We start from the raw sequence: 20372 nt of genomic DNA on the forward strand, positions 1-20372 counted from the left end.
TCTGCCTGGCTGACACACGGCTTCCTTTTGCACTCTTCATTTTCAATTCAAATCAGTTTCCAAAAAGACTAATTTCCATCATCTGTCCACAGGACGGACTTATTCAGTCACTCAAATCTGTCAAAATCAACTAATCTGTCTCTCACACACACACGCACGCACACACACACATAGAAAACACGAGCCAGTGTTCAGTGAGCCTCACAGAAGTCCAGTGTTGTGTGTCTGTGTCGCACCTGTGCCGTTGTAGCAGCAGCAGCGGGAGAGGACCCATCCACAGCAACGGCCGACTCTCTTCATTCTTGCTCACACACACATCCTACACTCACACACAACCTCAGACACACCTCCCTCCAGTACGTCCGACTCGGTCGCTAACCAGTTCGTCAGCTTGTTCCTGGGCTGAGTGTGAATTTCAAGAGTTTCGAGTCCTCACTGCCCAGATTCAGCAAAGAGAGAGAGTTTTAGTAATGTGGGAGGAGGAGATGGGGGAGGAGCACATTCTCTGTCTCTCTCTCTCAGACAAAGTTGTTCAGTTTCTCCCTCTACCTCCCCTCCCCACGCGCTTCGGCTCAAAGGAATACGAGTCCCTGTTAATTATTTGAGCGGGCACCTTCCTCGTTGTGGAGGGCAGGACTGCACAAAGACACGGGAGTGTGTTTGATTCAACAATGTAGCAAAAACGTCTCTTTGCATTTAAAAAGACGAGACGGCTGCCTGGTATGTGAACATTCACCAGCAGCAAACAACATGTCCTGTACCTGAGTGACAGCAAAAGTTCCACTGACTCCTGACGTCCCAGTGCCTACAGTGTGGGAGTGTGTCCACTGACAGCAGGCTGCTGGCACAGCTAGAGCCAAGCAACTTTATTATTAAAATTAACTTGCATTTATTTTCTGATCTTCCTTAGTGGGTCCTCTGCATCTGAACGAGCAGAGGACTGTAAACAGCTTCCTGCTGTGTGTGCACTGCAGCAGCAGGTAAGCACGCGCACTTAGCCTAGATAACGTGCTTTCACCAGCACCTTTTCCCTGCAGTGTCCCATTTTGTTCATCTTGTATATCTACTGTCGCTACGCAGCAAAAAGCAAAGAGAATGGAACGATGCTGCAGTAAAGTGCCAGTTAATTATTTTCAAAAAGCTTTCAGAAAATGGAGATAATCAAGACAACGTGACACAGATATAAACTAATGTTCCCACGCTCTGTGTGTGACAGGACGACACGTTCATGAATGCTGTAAAATCTTAGGTACCTTAGACATTCAGTGTTCTTAAGGGAAAAATTAGTTCTCAGGAGAACTCAGTGTTTAAGATCAGTTCAAGGAATTTTCCAGGAATGGAGGAGTGCCCCAAAACCGTCTCTAATGTGATGCGTCGCAGCTCTCAGGTCCTCTGATGTCCAGCAGGTCTGACTTTCAGTTCAGTTAACATTAAACCCACACTTTCTTCACAGTCTTTCAGAGGACAAGGAGACCTACTTTACAGAGCAGTCACAAGACTCGAGACACACAGAGGGAAGCTTGAAACAGCTCGGCGGGACTTAAACGGGTTAATGAGCAGTTTTGACTGATTTATTAACAAACTGACGATTGTTAATGACAAACCCATCAGCTTGTGGCTGCCTTTAATTATCCTATTGTGTAAGCAGACAGGTTCAGTCACATGATACAGGAGGAGTCTGCATTGGAGGCTGATGATACATTTGTCTGGACCTACTCTGGAAAAGTCAGCCCCACCGTCCGGGATGGGAGCGCCTCCTAAATGTGCTATATTTCCATGTGTAGCGGCTGCAGTTGGCCAATTTGCATCGCTCCGCACAAATACAAAGCGCCCTTGTCATTTTCTCGAAAGCAGGAAACACTGTGGCTGCAGCAGGCAAATCAGCTGATTCTGTGTCTGTGTGAGTGCAAGTGAGACAACAGTGCAGAGCTAAGCTCCTCCGTGGTGTCCGCGAAGCTGGAAACAGACCGTCAGGAAGGACGGATATAGAAGGAAACCAAACTGCTGTGACTCAGTGCATTACTCCTCAGCACACACAGAGATGACCTGGGACAGATGCAGGAAGAAGGCATTCCAGCAGCTCCACTGCTCCCCCTGTAGGACACACATCAGACTGCAGGTGGAAGGATGGAAAGCTGCACCGACAGGATGCACAGGAGAGCTTCTTCAAATTTTGATGTTGCGTCCCACGGCTCACAGAATTTCACCGTCTTTGTTCTTGGCAAAGTTAATGGGATCATTTCATCATTCACATTATCAGTCATCTCATCTCTGTCAGACATTACTGCTCAAGTTCACAGCAGAGACAACAGGCAGGCTGCCACTGTGGGTTACAGCAGGACAGAACAGAGGTTTGCTTCGCTTTCAGAGCCGTTACACATGCAGGATCATCCTGGATCATAAACGCACACACTCCAAATTCAGACATGGCAGTAAGAGAGAAATGAAGAGCAGCATTTTGGAACGCGTTTGAATTACACTCACAGTCAGTGAGCACACTTCCCCAAACGGGGGAAACACCAGAGTGACTTTCCAAAACTAACAGCCACACTTTCCACGTTCCCTCCATGTGCTCGGGCTGTGTGACAGCCTTCTGTGAGAGCCACACCTCAGTATGACTAATGCCCTCATCTCACCAGCAGAGGTCAGCACAGACCAGCTGTGCCTCTGTCAGCCTGGTTAAATATAAAGACCAGTGAAGAAGATAACATGTCATTGTTTGAAATTTACTTTATGTTCTTTCCTTTTGCCACAGTGTTGCCAGGACTCCCATATAAAGTTACCAAAACAAAAACAGTGCATAAAGACATGCAAGAGATTAAGAATTGAGGATAAGTAGGAGATTTAAGGCTGCTTAGAAGCTGATCACCCTATAGTGCATATTTAATGACAGATTTTTATCCTTCGTCTTGGTTCCTCCTCAAAAAGCATTGAATACGAAGATATGTGACTCGTCTTCCTACCTTTCCCTGAACTGAAGAAACAGTCCATCTCCACACTAGAACGTGAGTGGGAAACACAGAGGACAGACGTGGGAACCAGTCCCTCCTGCGGTGGGCTGCGGTCAGTGGTTCGGACTAGACACCATCCGGGCCGCTCACTGGGCCGCTCCAACAGCTCCACTGTCTGACCTGGAAGGTGGAGAAGATAAAAACTATACTACAAGGTATGGAAGACAGGTTTGAATACTAAATGTTAAAGAAAACAGAAACTTGGATTTAGCTCAACCTAAAAGATGGATGAAGCCTCCACATCTGAAGACTGAAGCAGTGGTTGGCGTTTAAGGCCTTCATCTCTGGTTTTAAGTGTCACTGAATAAAGGATGAAGTTTATTTTTTCACTGATGGTCGGACTAAAATAAAAGAGTCTCCTAAACCACACAGCTGTTTCCTTTACATATTAAAATAACTGCCCAGAGCTTTCACCACAGTGAATCTGAATAACAGACTCGCGTCCCAGGAAGAGCTCATTAGGAAATGTGTTATGTGGACCTGTGTGTGTTGTATATAAAGTTTGTCCTTTAAGACACGTGAGCTCTGAGTGTGGGGGATTAAATCTATGTATGAATAAAACACACCTGTGCTGACAGACATCTCTGTGCCGCATCCTGCTGCAAAGTCCTGGAGAACGACAGTCAGCTCACATCCACCGGAGAGCTGCAAACAGACGACACGTGTCACACGTCAGATCATCAGCAGTTTAACAGTCGAGCTTCAAACTGAGCTGTGTTCAAAACACACGTTCTGTGCACAGTTTTCACTTTCAGGCATCTTATCTGCATTTAAGCTTCTGAAGAATCCGCTGCTGGTGTCAGAGAAAGAGAAATGTAATCCAACCCTGAGCCAGGACCAGCATCAATCCCTGTTTACACCATAAACAGCAAGAGGAACTGGAATTCAGGAAAAACAGGAAAAACCAGGACAACCACATCCAGTCCTGATCTTTCTTCTTTACATGCAGAGAGAAAGTCATGCAAGTTCCAGGCTAGCATCAGTTTCTGGTGTTAGAAAAGGGAAGGTTCTCCTTCCTGTGTATTATTGTGGAATAGACGGCGCAGAATGTGCACAAAGTCAGGAACAAGGTGCCACAGTCTGGCAGAGGCAGACTGTGGGGGGTGAAGAAGCTGGACCCAACACACGCAAAATAACAAGACGTAATATTAACTGAAAACGAGCCGTTTATTGAGGCTGATCTTAGCAAAGAAAAACTCAATCCGAACCTAAACTGGGCGAGCCAAACATAACAAAACATGAACACAGAGGCCTGGCATGGACACAAGGTGGGACACAGATGCTCGGACCAGGCATGAATGAACACACACAGACCAACAGCACACAGGAGGTGAAGGGGAAGTGGAAACACATGGGGAAAACAGCTGACACAAATCAACATAATGACATCACAGTAGAAGAGTAAAACTAAACACAACGAACACAGGAACACGTGACCTCTTCAAAATAAAACAGGAAACATAATGAGACAACAAATGACGCGCAGACATGAAACACAGGGGAGACTTAATACTGATCGTGACACAAGGTCAGAGAACTGCTCTGTGTAAAAACCTGAACCAAGGTTGTTCTCGTTAAAAGTCAAAGACCAGCTGTGCACTCATAGAATGAACTGAAATCAAATTAAACACATTTGTTTAGTTTCTGTTGTTTGTAGAGACCAACTAAACTAAAGTGGACTGAAACAAAACCTCAAAATGAAATAAGACTAAAAGCAGCGACCTGGATGAACTGGACCAAACTGTGCGATGACTCACTGATACACTCAGTGTATCATAACTGTGTGAGCAAATTCTGCATCAACTACCAACGTCACGCAATGGTTGTGTTATCAAAGTTAATAAATAACAGCAAAGTCATCCACAATTGGAGCCATAAAGTGTTCCCGAACCAGATTATTGCAGCGGCTTCATGAAGCTGACGTCGTGCTGCAACAAACCATAAATGGAAGACGAACTGCTCCTCGATTAAACGTCCGCTGCTGAACTGAAACCTGCTCATTCACAGACAGCTAGAAACAATCTAATTACTGCCAGAACTTAGTGACACTGTCATTAGTCATATACTTCAAGGTGGCGAAACTCATCATTAAGAGTACGGGCGAGGAAAATGTTAGCTTTATGGGGAAAGTTGGGGAATATGTGACTCCTTAAAACTTTACAAGGTTAAATGGACTTGACTGCTACTCAGATGGATCCACTTTCAGGTTTCTGGGCTGATCTCACCTGGACCCACATCATCACCACCCTGGTTGCACTTCCTCCGTGTACTGAGGGACAACAACCTGCACCAGTAGCTGGTGCTAGTCCTGCACAGAGGGTAACTAGCACCACCCAGAACATCAGCGTCTGCCCTCTGCCACCCCTGGAACATAATACATACACAATCCTTTTGCTGTATCCCGTCTCTGGTATTCATGCTTGATGTCCTGCTGTTTCTATTCCTGCACAGCTGGTTTTGTTGTACATGCACAATGACAATCAAAGGCTTTTCTACTCTATTCTGTTCTGTTACACTGAACTCAACACATCACCTTATCCTGCTGCGCATACTTGGACATACAGATGGAGGAGCTGAAGCTCAAGGCGCTAAAATTCTACATTTTCAGAAAAGTAACATGAACTTTTTAAATGAACTGGTAAAGTTTCACTATTCACTGACATCTTTACAATATTCAAGCGAGTGTTTTCTGCTGCTCGTCACCTCGTCTGCTTTGGAAAATGTCAGGGACCGTGTGCTAATGTGAGCAAGCAGCTGGGATAAATATCTCCTAGCAACAAGGACCCTGTTTCTATAACCGTACAGGTGAATTTATACCTGACAGATGGTCTCACACACACACACACACACACACACACACACACACACACACACACACACACACACACACACACACACACACACACACACACACACACACACACACACACACACACACACACACACACACACTCAGGTTTAAGGCTATGATCATACTTGAACAATGTTATTTGCTCCAGCCTGACACTTGTCACATAGGAGCTGGAAGTGAGGTTTACAACTGAGTTTAATCAGAGACCAGCAGGAACTGGAGATTTTATGTGTTAGAAATAAAAAAGATGCTTTTGCATCACTTTGTTTTGCACATTTAATGTCAACTTAAAGTTAAAATTTGCCCCTCAGTCATGCATGAGTGAAAAACGTGTGAAATAAAGGATTAAGTTCATGTCTTACAGTGTTGCAGCTTTTCTGTTGGTTTTGGAAGTCCCTCGGTTTTACTCTCAGTCTTAGACGTCTGTCTGACAATACAAACTATATATATATAAACATCATCAAATACTAACAATTGAGTGTTCTCATCCAGTAGCAGCAATGAAAAAAGTCTGTGTTTAGCGTGTGCCTTCATCGCTGATGCTGTCTGTCATATGACCTCTCCCTGTGCGCTGAATACGCACATGCACGCGCCAGCTTGTGATGATCATATGTTCAAGAAGAGGAAGACGGCGTTAAAGCGACGAGCAAAACAAATGGAACCTGTTGTGTGTAAACAGGAAACTTTCACCACATTCATCAGGACACTGAAGACTTTCTTTCTTACGTCAGCAGCAGCTGAGCAGCAGTCAAACATGAGAGCAGCTGCTGGGTCCTTCACAGATACCTTTCCTAGCTTAAGCCCGACAGAGTTGTTGAACATTTAGGACTAAATGTGCTGTTAATAAAACAAAAAATATCTTAAAGGTAGAAATGAAGATTGGTTCCCTTTATAATCAAACCAGTCCGAAACACTGAACACACCACGGTCCCGCCCCCCCCGCTGCTCGACTGTCCCAGGAGTCGTCCTGGTCAGCACTGATCAAATCTGGGTTTCCCCTTCTGAAAACAGCCCAGCACATACAAGCAGTCGTTTTTGTCTTTTTTCATTCTAAAAAATTACTTTCAGGCCATCAAGCGAATGTCTGTTAAACAATGACAGCGGATTGAACAGGTTGTTTTCTACAGCAGGAAATACTCACTGTTAATGCTCGTTTACGGCATCAACAGTAAAACTGAAAAGGAGGGTGACAAATGAAAAAGCAAACAAACAATAAATCATTTTAAAAAGCAGGCTGCTGTTTTTGAGATCATACGACTTGAATTCGTCTCAGACGTGAGTTTCTGTGAAGGTGTCAGTGCTGCAGCAGCTTCCAGGTGCTGATGAGAACTGAATCACACAGACCAAGAAGAGTGACACTGACATCTAACATATGGGCAAAGATTCTGGACCACTAATCCCATCTCCAAGGAATCACTTATGAACCTCATATGCAACTTATTAGATTTACTGAAACATCCTTAAACTGCAGCACAGAGCAGTCAAGCTGGAGCTGCTGAGACACATCTGCTGAGCAAACTCAGCTGATCCAAACATACTCGTGCAACACTGTGTTTGCGCAGCAGCCTGCAGATATATGCATTTCAGACACACACCTCGCTAAGACGCTTCACTACACAGTTTGTTCCAGGAGTGGAAGCTGTGAGCAATCCCGAGCGCCAGACTGCAGGCAGCAAGCACACGTCTACGTCAGCAAAGCTCTGAGCAGGCATGTGCACGTCCAAGGCTGAGGTCTGAACACCAGGGTGCACTCTGCTGGTAATTTGTCCTCATAAACTCTGGAAATGTATTTAGTCGTCTTTTCGTTTTTATACGGCGAGTAAGTCGGTGCTGAAGTTGTAACTTTTAGGGTCTGAAACAGCAGCTCCCACTTGATCCACAGCTGAGACAAATGAAGTGACCCCTCACTTCTCTGTTTGATTATTCATAGATTTCTGTAAGCGTCACACTGATCTGTGCCGAATGGAAAACTAAGTCCAGAGGCGATGCAATTTCATGGAAACAGACAAAGCAAGTGTTATCATCACTGTCATTCCATGAAATGTGCATCAAACACTAATATATTCACACAAGTGTTTAATGAACATGCAGAATACTACACTGTTCCTGAAATGTGGAGACCAGCACCGCGGGGCAGCTGCTGTTGTGATTTAGAGCTACAGATTACAGATGCAGTCCTGGCACGCTGCTTTTCTTTATATAAGGAACCACGTTTGCATCGGGGTGTCGCAAGAGAGAAGCCTGACCCACAGCAAACAGAAAACACAACAAAGGGAGGAGGAACATTTCACAAGCAAAACTGTCCAAGGAGGAAGGTGGAGCAGCAGCTTTGTGTCCACTTGGATGGTTAGACTGATTAAACACCTCAAGCTGACAGGATGAGATTCAAACATAATTACCAAACTTGCTAGCATGCCCCGACAATTAGTGTCTGCTTGTTTACCTCCTCGACACAGTTTGAATAATGACCAGAGACAAATTGTGTGGGCTGAACCACAAGTGACAAGTCGGGCGGAGGACGTTCTGTGCTGGGACGGCCGCTTACTTAAAGCAGAAGAAACAGTCTGATTGGCTCGTTTTGTCAGGACCAGACACAGTTTAAACAAGCACACATTAGACACTCAAATCACCACTGAAATCTCCAACTGGCCAAGGTGGTGTTGTGGAAGCAGAACCGCATCACTGAAACCAGCAGGACCAGTCAACCATTGTACTGGCAGCTGTAAACAAACAGGAAAACCAGCCTGAAACGTTTTCGTCCCCGTCCTGGCTCCCACACGCGGTCGTCATATTTCCAAAAAAGAAAAGAAAAATGTTTTGATGCATTTCTTTGGCTTTCGTTGCTGTGCTGAACCATGAAACCAGAGTTCATACCAAACCTCGCCTGTTATTTACTGTTCCAGCACTGTGCAGTGAGGACACATCAGCGTGACCGAGTGTGGCAGCGCACTGAGTCAGGACGTTAAAATAGTCACTTCTTCCCTCTCTAAACAGCAGTTTAGCACAGATGTAGTTAAGAAGTTAAATAAGGGACTGAGCCCACGAGTGTGTTTACACTGTTTATTCTGAGCCACTGGTCTGCACACAATCAGTCTGGACGCTCACTTTTTTATTTATCCTGTCTCCACGTAGCAGCTAATGGTCCATTTCCTCCCCGTCAGCCTGCCGCACAAACACTCACACACCCTGTTTAACCATTAATCTCCCTCCTTACACATATTCACTTCTGCAGTGAACCTTTACAACACTAAGTGAAAGTGAGCAGGACCCTCTGAACCTGCTCATACAATCGGCTACACATTCAAGCTGCAGGACTTGCAGGACGCAGCGTGTCCACGCTACAATAATGAAGGAAGAACAGACGAGGTGAATCCTTAAATCCTCAAGAAGACGTTTTTCACAAGCTGGAAAAGAAGTCGCTGCAGAAGTGCCCCTCTCCATAGAGCCCCGTGTTAAACTGTCAGAACTGTGACTAATCCATGTGGACACTACTAATGAGATGATAACAAGATTAGCAACAGAAGAAGAAGAAGTGTTATTGATGTAGGCCAGTTTATCGACAGACACACACACACTGCTAGCCGGAGTCAGTGATCTAGTCCTCTCAGGTATTTAAGCAGTCAGCTAATAAAAGCTTCAGTGACATCACTGTGGCTTTGTCCATCATTTATATACAGTCTGTAGCATTAGCGCTCCCCACAGCAGCTTTTTCCACCTGCATCACAAACATGCAGGTGGGGAAAACAGCAAAACCAGCTCTGCACACAGAAAATGACCCTAACCAGTCTGCACTGTAACTGCATCCTGACTCAGACGGTGCAAAGTTAAACACTTGAGCAGAAGCTGCCAGAGCTGCTCTCAGGCGCAGGGTGACAGTGCAGCAGCAGGATGATCACAGTGTTCACTCTGACCAGGACAATGACCTCGTCCAGCTCCTTGTACTCACTCTGCTGCTGTCTTTGAAGAGTTTAAAGTTCATCCACTTTGGCATGTCGACCTCTGCTCGTGCGTCTCCCTCTGACTCTGTCGCTCTCGCCGTCTTCAACAACTCCCTCACTTGTGTCTGTGAACACGCCCTCTCTCTCTCTCTCTCTCTCTCTAGACAGCCATAGCTTTGTGCTTGATGGGAATGCCACTCAGCTTGGGTGTGCGTCTGTGTGTGTGCGTGTGTGTGTGTGTGTGCGTCTGTGTGTGTGTGCGTCTGTGTGTGTGTGCGTCTGTGTGTGTGTGTGTCACTGCATTCACATTTCTCCACTTCCTGTAATCTAGTGAAGCAGTAAAATAGTCAGTTGCAGGACTTGTAGTGCGTGTGTGTGTGTGTGTGTGTGCCCGTGCGTGCGTGCGTGCATGCGTGTGTGTGTGTGGGGAGTGGTTAGAGAGCACATGCAGATGAGTGTGTGACACCACAGTCATATGATCAGCAGATGGCTGCTGTGAGGCTTCGGTCTGAGTGTGAATGCATTCGATTCATGAGAACACGTGTAAACAGTTGCTGCTGAGGAAGGACGTCCTCACCAAGTGATCCGGTCCAACTTTTATAGACATTTTATACATTTACAATCTTATATTTTGATTATATATTAAAATAGTCCAGACACATTTCTAGACGTGTCTGGACGTACTGATAGTACCAGTGAGTGTCTTCATGGACTGGTGCAGTCATGCTGGGACAGGAAGGGGCATTCCCAAACACTCCTCCCAAAGCTGGGAGCATCACATTGTCTGAACTGGATTGTAAGAGTTGCTTTCAGCGGAGCTGAGGGCCAAGCATAGTGCTGGTGTGCTTTAGATCACTGCATCTGAGAGCTGGTATGGAAATCTTGGATGCAGCTGCTCAGCCACAGAGACCCAGTCCATGGAGCTCTCTGCACACCGCCCTCAAGCTTCTCTGAAGCCTGGAGGTTACGAGTCTGCAGAAGGTCAGATCTCTGAGCACTATGCACCTCAGCGCCCACTGACCATGATTTTACGCAGCCAATCACTTTGTGGTTGAAATGGTGTCATTCTCAGTCCAGTCCACTTTGTTATAATACCAGTTACAGTTAACTGTGGAGTATTTAGTCGAGTTGTTGCACAGGTTGCATCCTGGCTCGGTACCACACTGGCATTCACTGAGCTCCTGAGAGCGACCCGTGTAATTGTGAAGTGTAATTTTACTTATGGCACTCCAGACACTGGAGATCATAGCTAGCAGCTATGCAGTGAGCTGTATGCTAGTATGCCTCCATGCTCACTATTGTCTCCATTACTATTGTCACTGCTATTATTAAGCGGCCCGTCCAACTGTTGTTTGGGTCTTCATGCAGCGTACATGGATCAAAGACAGGAGGATTCTGCTCTGAGGGGTTTGTGTCGTAGGCACTGATTGGTTCACCGCCAAGGCGTACACTTCCTATGATAACCCAGCCCAGGTCAAATCTCCCGGCATCAGGCAGTCGTGAGGGTTGTTGTTCTGTCAGTGGATTTTATGTACGCTGATATATTCATCTCTGCACGTGCAGACTGCGAGGACGCATTACTGCGCCTGGCTTAGAAATGAGAACCATGTTCAATTAAAGTAAAAGTTCAGGATAAAAACGTGTCTTCACTGCTCTGACAGCGGAGCAGTGAAGACCAAGTCATCAGCCGCTGGAACAATGCTTTAAATAACTAAACCACAGTGACTCACTATATCAAAGCAACATCACAGAACGACTCCAGAGACTGACTTATATACCACGACGTTAGAGATGACCTCGCTCAAACTAGATACATGTAACTCAGATAACCAAGTTAAAATGAATAAAATGACCGTTTCACAACTAAATCGATGTAAGAAAGAAATCAGCTCAGTTTATGGATAAAAGGAAAAAAATAATCATGACTATTGTTTGCAAACCTACAATTTCCAACCTTAGATTTGTGACACTGACAGTTTGTCAGAACTAAACGACGCAGCCATTTGCGATACTTACAAGAGGCTGCTTAGACCCATGAGAAGTGCCTTTTAAATGAGCCATAGAAGAAGAAACCCAGCTTACCACAGGAAGTTAAAAACTACTGTCATGATGCCATCACATCAAACTGGTGAGGCTGTGTTTAACCAACAAAGACAGTGTGGCTGTGTTAAACTGTGGTTTGGGCTGCCTTTGTCTTCATTTAAAACAAAGAGCATAAATATGACAGAGCAATCCCTTACAAGCTTCCATACATGATGAGGGAGTGACAGACCCATGGTGTAGATGTCACAGGAACAACAAGGAGCCAAGCTGTCCTAAGAGAACCCTGACAGGCCCCCTCCACCTCAGTTAATCTGTCAGTGTGAACGTACGTGCCAGTTTGTTGTTATGTGTTTAAACTAATCTGGTGGCAAAAGGAAAGTTTGAAGCCTAATCTTAAAGCAGAGATCGTGTCCGTGTCCCAAAGCGTCAGCTGTTTCCACACAAGTCTGAAAGTTGGAGGCTCTGCTACTCTAGGAACCACAAATACATCGACAGCGTGAGAGCGAGGTGCTCTGTTGTGGTAATATGAGGTCTTTAAGATAACACGGCCCTGATCATTCAAGACAATGGACAAGTCAGATTTAAATCCTTTCCAGATTCAACAGGGAGCCAGAGAAAGAAGCCGAAACAGGAGAAATAGGCTCTCTCTTTAGTCCCTTTCAGTACTGTTATATACTTTTATGGAATTTTTCTAGCACTTTACAACCCTGAGCAGCCTGTGCTTGGGCGAGGCTTTCACGTGTCCTGTACCCACACTGATAATGGGTCCCATTCATCAAAAAAAATTGCATAAAAAGCTTAATATCTCAAAAAGTATGAAAGTTATCAGCACCAAAAGATATAGCTGGCGTTAGCAGAATGAGCAGAACAGCTTAAAGTTTGAATGGTGAAAATCGGATAAAAACTGAGGGAGTAGTGAAGCGGCAAAGAAACGGAGCAACTAGAATAAGGTAGAAGAATAACGAGAAACAGGAACACAACAGTGTGATTGGCTCACGGCAGCAGTGACTCAACTCTTGCTGACATCATTTTAAGATTGTAATAACAGACTTTGGAAACCCCAGTGTTTCCGTTTTTATTGAATAGTATCCCGTTTGTCTCACTGCACTCTGAAATGAAAGCACAGCACAAATAAACACCTGCAGTTAAAAAAGAAACTACGGAATAAATTTAGATTTCATTTTAGACCAAACCGTATTCTAACCTTTGACTCATCAGTAGCACCTTTGGCAGATATAACAGCTGAACACAGCCGAGGCTTCTGTCTACAACAGACATCAGATCTTCTCCCACATCTGTAGCAGAAGTTCCCACGAATGTGGACCTCGTAGGCTGCTTTGCTTTCCCTCTTCTGTCCAGTTCAAACCAGCTCGATGGGGTTTCAGTCTGGAGGCTGTGCTGGACACTCCACGTTTGCAAGCTCACAATCTTGTTCTTGTTCCTGAGGTAGTTCTGGCACAGCTTGGACTGATGGTTTGGGTCATTATCTTGCTGTAGGATGAACCCCCGACCAACTGGGTGCATACCAGAGGGTGCTGCATGGTGCTTCATGGTGCTGTGGTAGCTGTTTAGGTTCAGTCACTGACCCTGGATCAGCAAACAGCCCCAGACCATCACCCTTCCTCCTCCATGTTTGACGTTGATGCCACACACTGTGGAACCGTCCTTTCACCTTCTTGACGCCGTACAAAGATCCTGCACGATGAACGAAAGATTTCAAGTTTTGATTCATCAGTCCATAAAACCTTCAGTAGTCCAGTGTGGCTGTCTTAACAAGCCTCTTTGTTTTATTCTGGCGTCTGGCTTTCTTGCTGCAGCTTGAAGTCTTCACAGCTGAGACTTTCTCACTACGACCACTATGAAGCTGCTTGAAGCTGTTGTCCTGTGAGCCGCCGTCACACAGCTGCTAACTCTCAGAAACTTGTATGTAAGTGCAAAGCCTGATCAGCTTATTTGCCGAAATCAATTAACTTAAAAATGTCTGTGACAGTTTGCTGAAGTGTTTACAGACTGCACACAGCCGCCTGCTGCCAACGATCAGTCAGGTTTGAGGCGTACATGAGAGTGAAAATCCAATACCACACGGTAGAGTTACCAACCCTCTACATAGAGCAGTGTTTCCCAACCTTTTAGAGCCACAGCACATAGGAAATTCACACATCACCAAACAAAAATGTCCCAAAAAGCAAACTGGTCCCTGCCTTTGTCTTTGTCCCCTGAATTGGTCCCTGCGCAGCAGGCAAAGCGGGATTGGCTCGGTTTGTCCCCAGTTACCTTTCTTCCCTTCTTCTGACCACTACTCATGCTGGGCCTTCATCTGGGTTGGAGCTTTCTCCAGGACTGGGTCAGACTGACTACTTTATCTTTTCTAGGGACACTACTTCTTGCTTACAGCCGTTCACTTGCATGCTCTTCCTTGCGTGATTGACTGAATATTTAAAAAACTGCAAAGACAGTTCCCAAAGAAAAACGCAGCCTGAGTGACAGATTGTAAGAAGCTTTCTAATGAATTCAGTCACATTTCACACATATGAAGTAATGAGATTTGATTTGAGAACATTTTAGTGCTTCAGACTGCTGATGGAGAAGTTTGAGAGAACCAATGAGTACACATTAAGAACGACTGCTGTACTGAACAAACATGTCTGCTCAGATCATTGATTTAATACAGTTGTCTCCACGATACACAAGGGATTGATGCACTTGTATGATAATAAATCCCTGCGGGTCAGCAGAGCCATGGGAACACAACAAACGATTACAGCATCAGCCTTGACACATGAGCAAAAAACAATGTTTCATTGTGCTTCTGGGGAAAATACTCGTCCAGCAACTACAATCATGAACTGCAAGAAAAGACAAACAGCTCTAAGCAAAGGACTTTAGCATGAAAACTCACAGCACTGTCCCTATTTTACCACCAAATTACAAAACAGCTCAATGTAAAGACTCGGAAACCAGAAATAAAGACATGTGACTCTCACGGTTGAAGCTGTGAAATAAATCAGAGCAAACTGCAGGACAAAAGCTTTTTTACTTCTGAGGTTTGGTTTTTTGGACAACAGCAGAGGAGGCTCCAAAAATAGGCAAGCTGGAGTTTTCTAAATCCTAGAAACAATAAACCAGAGCAGAGCAACAACACGCCCACACTCAGAAAGGACTGGAAAAACTCATTCTGTTTTCATTGGACAGAAAGAGGTGGGGTCCACACACATGTAAAAAACACAGGTCAGAGCGTAGCTGCCTGTGGGATTGATGGCGTATACATGCACAGTGTGGACGCATGTTTCAGACAAACCGAGTCTGGTGTGAGTCTGTGTGTGCTGCTGACATTTAGAGGCGAGCCAGCGTGTAGGCGTGAGGGCTGCACTGTGAAAAGGACACACCATGTAACTCTACAGCAGGAGGCCATGACTGACATCTGTGTCAGGTTTTCCATGTGTGTGTGCGCTGACAAACAGCCAAGACAAGAATCGCACCAAACTCATGTCTACGATTATGCCCTTTTGATTGTTTGCTCATATTCACTGAGCTTCCTCATATAAGGAGCTCATCCTCGTGATGAAGTAAACATTTTTTAAAAAGGAAAAAATAAAACAAACCGCCTAAAAAGCTCTCAAGATGGAGATCTCGTAGCAGAGGAAAGGCTCAAGAGGCCAAAGTTTTTTCTGGCAGTGAACGTGTACGAACACACCTCCACCTGCGACTGACACAGACGGAAATGAGACTATCATCTATCTGTGCAGTTGACCATGTGATCCTATGCTTAATCATCGCTGACAAACATAAAACTGAGCTGCAGCGAATGTGATGTCATCAGTGCACAGAGTGACAACAGTTTGGAGCCAAGTGTCCGTCCTCAGTCTGAGTGTTTGTGTCTATGGCTCCGAGTAACTGGACAAGTTAAACATAAGAATGTGAAAAACAGCGATAAGATAAGACCTGGATTCTGCACCTTCATACAGCTAAAGCAGCAACACAAAAGGTCTTACTTTGATGTCAGAGGCTGCCTGGTAGGAGTCCGTGCAGGTGCCTGCACACAGCCTGAAAAGGGCTTTCACAACTGATTGTTTTTCTGGCAGCATTGTTGATGACTTCTCGTTCACATGTGTGAACTGAACACACACTCCAAACAGTGAGCATGCCCAGCCCCTGCTGCTGCTCATTTAAGCTGCACAGGAAACCCTGTAGCGCTGATACAGCTGTGGGTCGTCAGCTCGTCAGTATCAGATGCTCAGCGACGGTGTTTCCTACCTTGTCGCTGTCTACAGTGTTCTGGGATGTCCTGGATGCAATTGAGATGGTGTCTGGTTGGCTGCTGCCGTCTCCCTGACTGTCTCCGTCTTCACCTCCCTCCCTGCAGAAACACACAGCACAACCAGGATGAATGTGAAAGGTCTTACTGACGAGGCTAACAATCATTTTTTACACATTTCATATCATTCCATGTCCTCTGTATGTCCTTTTGGTCCGATTCCCGTTCCACCCAGCAGAAACGGCTAAGCTAGCTCTACTCATGTGATGCACATGTGATGTCACAGAATGGGTTGCTGTTAAGTTACAGGACTTTATGTCTGTGGCACACTTTAAAATAACTGCTGTTTATCTGAAACCTGTAATTGGATCAAGACAACGACATGAATACAAACATTGGTCTTCATTCATCGTGTAAATTAGAACCCATTCACTTCCTCCTGCTTATCCAGTTAAGGGTCAGGGGGCCTGGAGCCTCTCTCAGCTTCCACAGGGCAAGAGGCGAGGCACACCTACGCCCAGTTTACGGCCTAACCCCACTAACTGCATGTGTGTGGACTGCAGGTACAAGCCGGAGTACGCCCACACATAATGCTCCACACAAACCCACGATATTCTTGCTGTGAGGCTAACACTGAGTCATCGCGCTCAATGGTTAAAATAAACGCTGCTTATTTCTCTATTTTTCAGCAGCTTCAGTCTTCCACATATCTGTGACGGTAATAACAGGACAGTCCTACCGCTCCCTTTGTGCCCACGCTTGTGTTTCTGTCACGGTGAATCCACGGTAAATGGTAAATGGTAAATGGCCTGTATTTATATAGCACTTTACTAGTCCCTCAGGACCCCAAAGCGCTTTACACATCCAGTCATCCACCCATTCACACACACATTCACACACTGGTGATGGCAGCTACATTGTAGCCACAGCCACCCTGGGGCGCACTGACAGAGGCGAGGCCGCCGGACACTGGCGCCACCGGGCCCTCTGACCACCACCAGTAGGCAACGGGTGAAGTGTCTTGCCCAAGGACACAACGACCGAGACTGTCGGAGCCGGGGCTCGAACCGGCAACCTTCATCCATCAATCTGTGTGCTACAGTGTACTATAGTAATCCCAGCAAAAGTATGTGTTTCTTCACCTTTTAGCATTATTCCTGGGTTTGGTCAGTGCTGGTGTTTTAGGCAGGTGAAGCGGCTCCTTAAGCGCCCCCTTCAGGTGAGTCATCCTCTCCTGGATCACCTCCCTGATGTTCTTAATCCAGTCTTGTTTAGCTTCCATACTGGATGCCTGGAGAAGTCACAGCTTTAATATCCCAGCTGATGAAAGCAGAGAGCCCAGACTTTCGTTTACATTTAATTTCACGTACTTTCAGCACAGTTTTATTATCAGAGGATGGGGTTCTTCCAGCCCACACAGCAAATTTACAAGGGTCGCCCTCAATGTGCTCAGTCACCCCCAACTCTGACGTCTGCGGGAAGAGTAAGGGAGGGGGTACAGTTAAAGCAACAATGGCTATTTCTACATGTATGTGGACACAAACACAGCGAGAACATCAGTCGTGGCTGAAACCACCCGCTCACCAGTAGTCTGTTCTTGTACTGGTACTTGGTTCTGCCAGCTGAGTCTTTGATCTCTTTGCTAAAGACCAAAGAGAACTCAAACAGGAAGAGGTGCCGGTCCCTACCCTTCCTGATGAGCGAGCGTGGATCCCAAACCTGAAAACTGTCCTGCAGGATCAGCTCACCCTGCACCTCCAGGTTCTCCTCAAAGCCTACAGAAGAGCCAAGCATGAACAACCATGTTTCACATCAGTGCTAGGAGGAAGTGTGCGAGGACGGTCTCTTACCCTCTAACATGGCGAGATGCATGGCGTCGTTTGCTCTCTTAGGAACGCTGAGCATCACCTCCAAACCGTCTTTGATCTCTCCCTTTCCCTCCTCGCAGCAGGACAATAACTCCTGCAGGAGGACAGGACGAGATGTTAAAACTGATGAAAGGGGATCGATCTATAAATATTTGCTCCATTTAAACCACACGTTCTACGAGTTCCCACTCAGCGCGTGGGCGGATTCACCCACACTGGTTCTGTTCACCTTTAGCAGTAGTTGGTACTTGGTGATCCTCTGGACCGGTTTGATGAGGTAGGAGGAGATTGAGTTAGCCAGTCCTCGTCTCTGCTGAATCTCCTGCACACAGCAGAAATGTGTATATTAAATGTTCAACGCTTGTAAACGTCAGTGCAACAGCACCATCTGCTGACAGAAGAGCAATTACACACTGTTTGTGCGTACAGGGAGAAATGACAGCATGCCACTGAGTCTATTTGTCTTCCACATGTGCTCGACAAATGAACCCGGCACGCTGAGTGTAACACAGCGAGTGTGTGTTGATCCAATCAGCTTCTTTAGTATAAAAACAGCATCAGGTACACTGAAGGAGCTTTTAATGGGGTTAAAAAACCGTGACCATACTTTGATTTCCAAAAAAGAGGCCGATTGGTCCAGTCATGAAAAACTTGTAGCTCAGGCAGTAGAGCAGGTCATCTACTGATCGCAAGGTTGGTGGTTCGATTCCTGGCTTCCTCTAGCCTGCATGCCAAATATCCTTGGGCAAGATACTAGATAGCAACTTGCCCAAATTGCTATCCAATGCAGTATGGGTGTGAATGGGTGAATGCACAAGTTGAGTGCTCAGAAGAGTAAAAAAGCGCTATATGACATATTTAAACGATGCCTCCTCGGTGCGGTTCATGAAATAAAACATGTCACTCAGGCTTTTACAGCAAGTGCAGAAAGAGGACGATTGGTCGCCCGAGTTTAAAGGAGCCCAGAACGTGCCAGCTGATGCTGTAAAAATGCTAAACAAGCATTTGCAAATGAAACTGAGAAATCTGACTCGTTCTTAGAAAAGTACATCGTCATTTATAAAGTGAAGCTTCCTCCTCTTCATCAGAGTGTTTGGGAGCTGCAGTCAGCTGCTCTATGTTTTCACAAGCTGTTCAGTAACTAACTCAGCAAGTGTCCTGCATCGAAGCCACTTTAATATATCAAACATAAGACAGATGTTAGCTTCACAAACATGGAGATACAGATGTAACATGATTTTATATTTTTTCCCAGAACAATCAAACGTCAATCAAAAGAAGCGTCGATGGTGCTGTGATACTCACATCAAAGAAGGTGCCTGCGTGCTCCAGGATCAGCTGGCTGGAGTCTGGTTTGTTCTTGCAGTAATCCACATATATGTGGAACTTATCAGCCTGGAAAAGGAGAGGAGGCAGCTTTACGTCCTGCTTACACTTACAGCTACCTGGGACGCCAGTTCAGCTCAGTGTGACACGTGGCCACAGTGCAGGTTTGACTCACACCTGCAGTCCTTTGTCTTTCCCCCTCTCTCCCCACTTTCCTGTCTTTCATCACTGCTCAACCATCCAACAGCCGCATAAAAATGCCCCAAAATAACCGTGATAGAATAAAACAGCTGATACTGTGTGTGCACACTTTGCCGATGAAGGTTAAACAGATAAGAAGCATGACTGCAGGACAGTGTTTCATGCATTCACTGAGATCCTGTCTTTGCTCTGCTTTAATGGCTTCTTAAATGGCTGTTTTATTTTTTGTGTTGCCGTGTGGGCGCTGCTGACCTTCAGCTGCACCGAGCAGCAGAGCTGTAACATAAAAACCTCTCCACTGCAGCCACTCTGTGCTTTGGATGCTGCATTTTAAATCTTTTTCTTGCTTGTTCTGTTCCTGGTGAGCTGCAGAGTCACAGCTCCATCATTTCTTCACTGTGTGCCAGTTTCCTGTGAAGATGGAGGTGCCTGTAACTGCCCAGCATGACCTCGAGCACAGTCATTTGCTCACACTGTGCCCAATCCTAGCAGTGCTTCATGTGAACAGACCGAAGCCTCGCTGTGGACAGAAGCAGTCCTACCAGAACAGATACGCTAACTCGCTGACCACAGCGCCATCTTCTGTTTTGTTGCAGTATCACACAAGAATACAGCCTCCTTTCAACTTTGATGTCACAGCTGTCCTTTCTTCATATTCTGCTGACAGCTTTCAGGAAGTTTAGGGGCTAACCTGCTCTTTGAATGTAGTCCCAGCCTAAAATAACACTTACAATGTCGTCACTAGGAGCTACTTATGATACTCGAAAGCTTTCTGAACAGTGTTTCCACTGTGACTCTCACCCAGGTGACAAAGCAGTGACCCACGTCCTCTGGAAGCTGCTCATAGTTTACCAGCTCCTTTAGGAAAATACTGCAAAG

At 45.7% G+C, this 20372-nt stretch overlaps 1 protein-coding gene across 6 annotated transcripts in view; it reads right to left on the bottom strand.

Moving 5' to 3' along the window:
- Nucleotides 1-20372, bottom strand: part of kalrna (kalirin RhoGEF kinase a) — a 154323-nt gene that overhangs the window by 37066 nt on the left and 96885 nt on the right. For 3 of the 6 annotated variants that reach the window (XM_026144911.1, XM_026144912.1, XM_026144910.1), the window contains exons 31-40: nucleotides 20295-20364; nucleotides 19272-19361; nucleotides 18196-18288; nucleotides 17949-18060; nucleotides 17683-17873; nucleotides 17469-17570; nucleotides 17241-17389; nucleotides 16098-16200; nucleotides 3578-3656; nucleotides 2964-3131 (exon numbers count right to left, since the gene is read on the bottom strand). In XM_026144911.1, the coding sequence (XP_026000696.1) occupies nucleotides 2964-3131; nucleotides 3578-3656; nucleotides 16098-16200; nucleotides 17241-17389; nucleotides 17469-17570; nucleotides 17683-17873; nucleotides 17949-18060; nucleotides 18196-18288; nucleotides 19272-19361; nucleotides 20295-20364 (1157 nt within the window). Of the gene's footprint in view, nucleotides 1-236; nucleotides 480-2963; nucleotides 3132-3577; nucleotides 3657-9808; nucleotides 10794-15835; nucleotides 16039-16097; nucleotides 16201-17240; nucleotides 17390-17468; nucleotides 17571-17682; nucleotides 17874-17948; nucleotides 18061-18195; nucleotides 18289-19271; nucleotides 19362-20294; nucleotides 20365-20372 lie in introns of those variants that run through there. The other 3 variants (XM_026144913.1, XM_026144914.1, XM_026144915.1) reach the window with 3 other exon arrangements.

Source organism: Astatotilapia calliptera, chromosome 16 (genome assembly GCF_900246225.1).
Source record: "Astatotilapia calliptera chromosome 16, fAstCal1.2, whole genome shotgun sequence".
NCBI lineage: Eukaryota > Metazoa > Chordata > Actinopteri > Cichliformes > Cichlidae > Astatotilapia > Astatotilapia calliptera.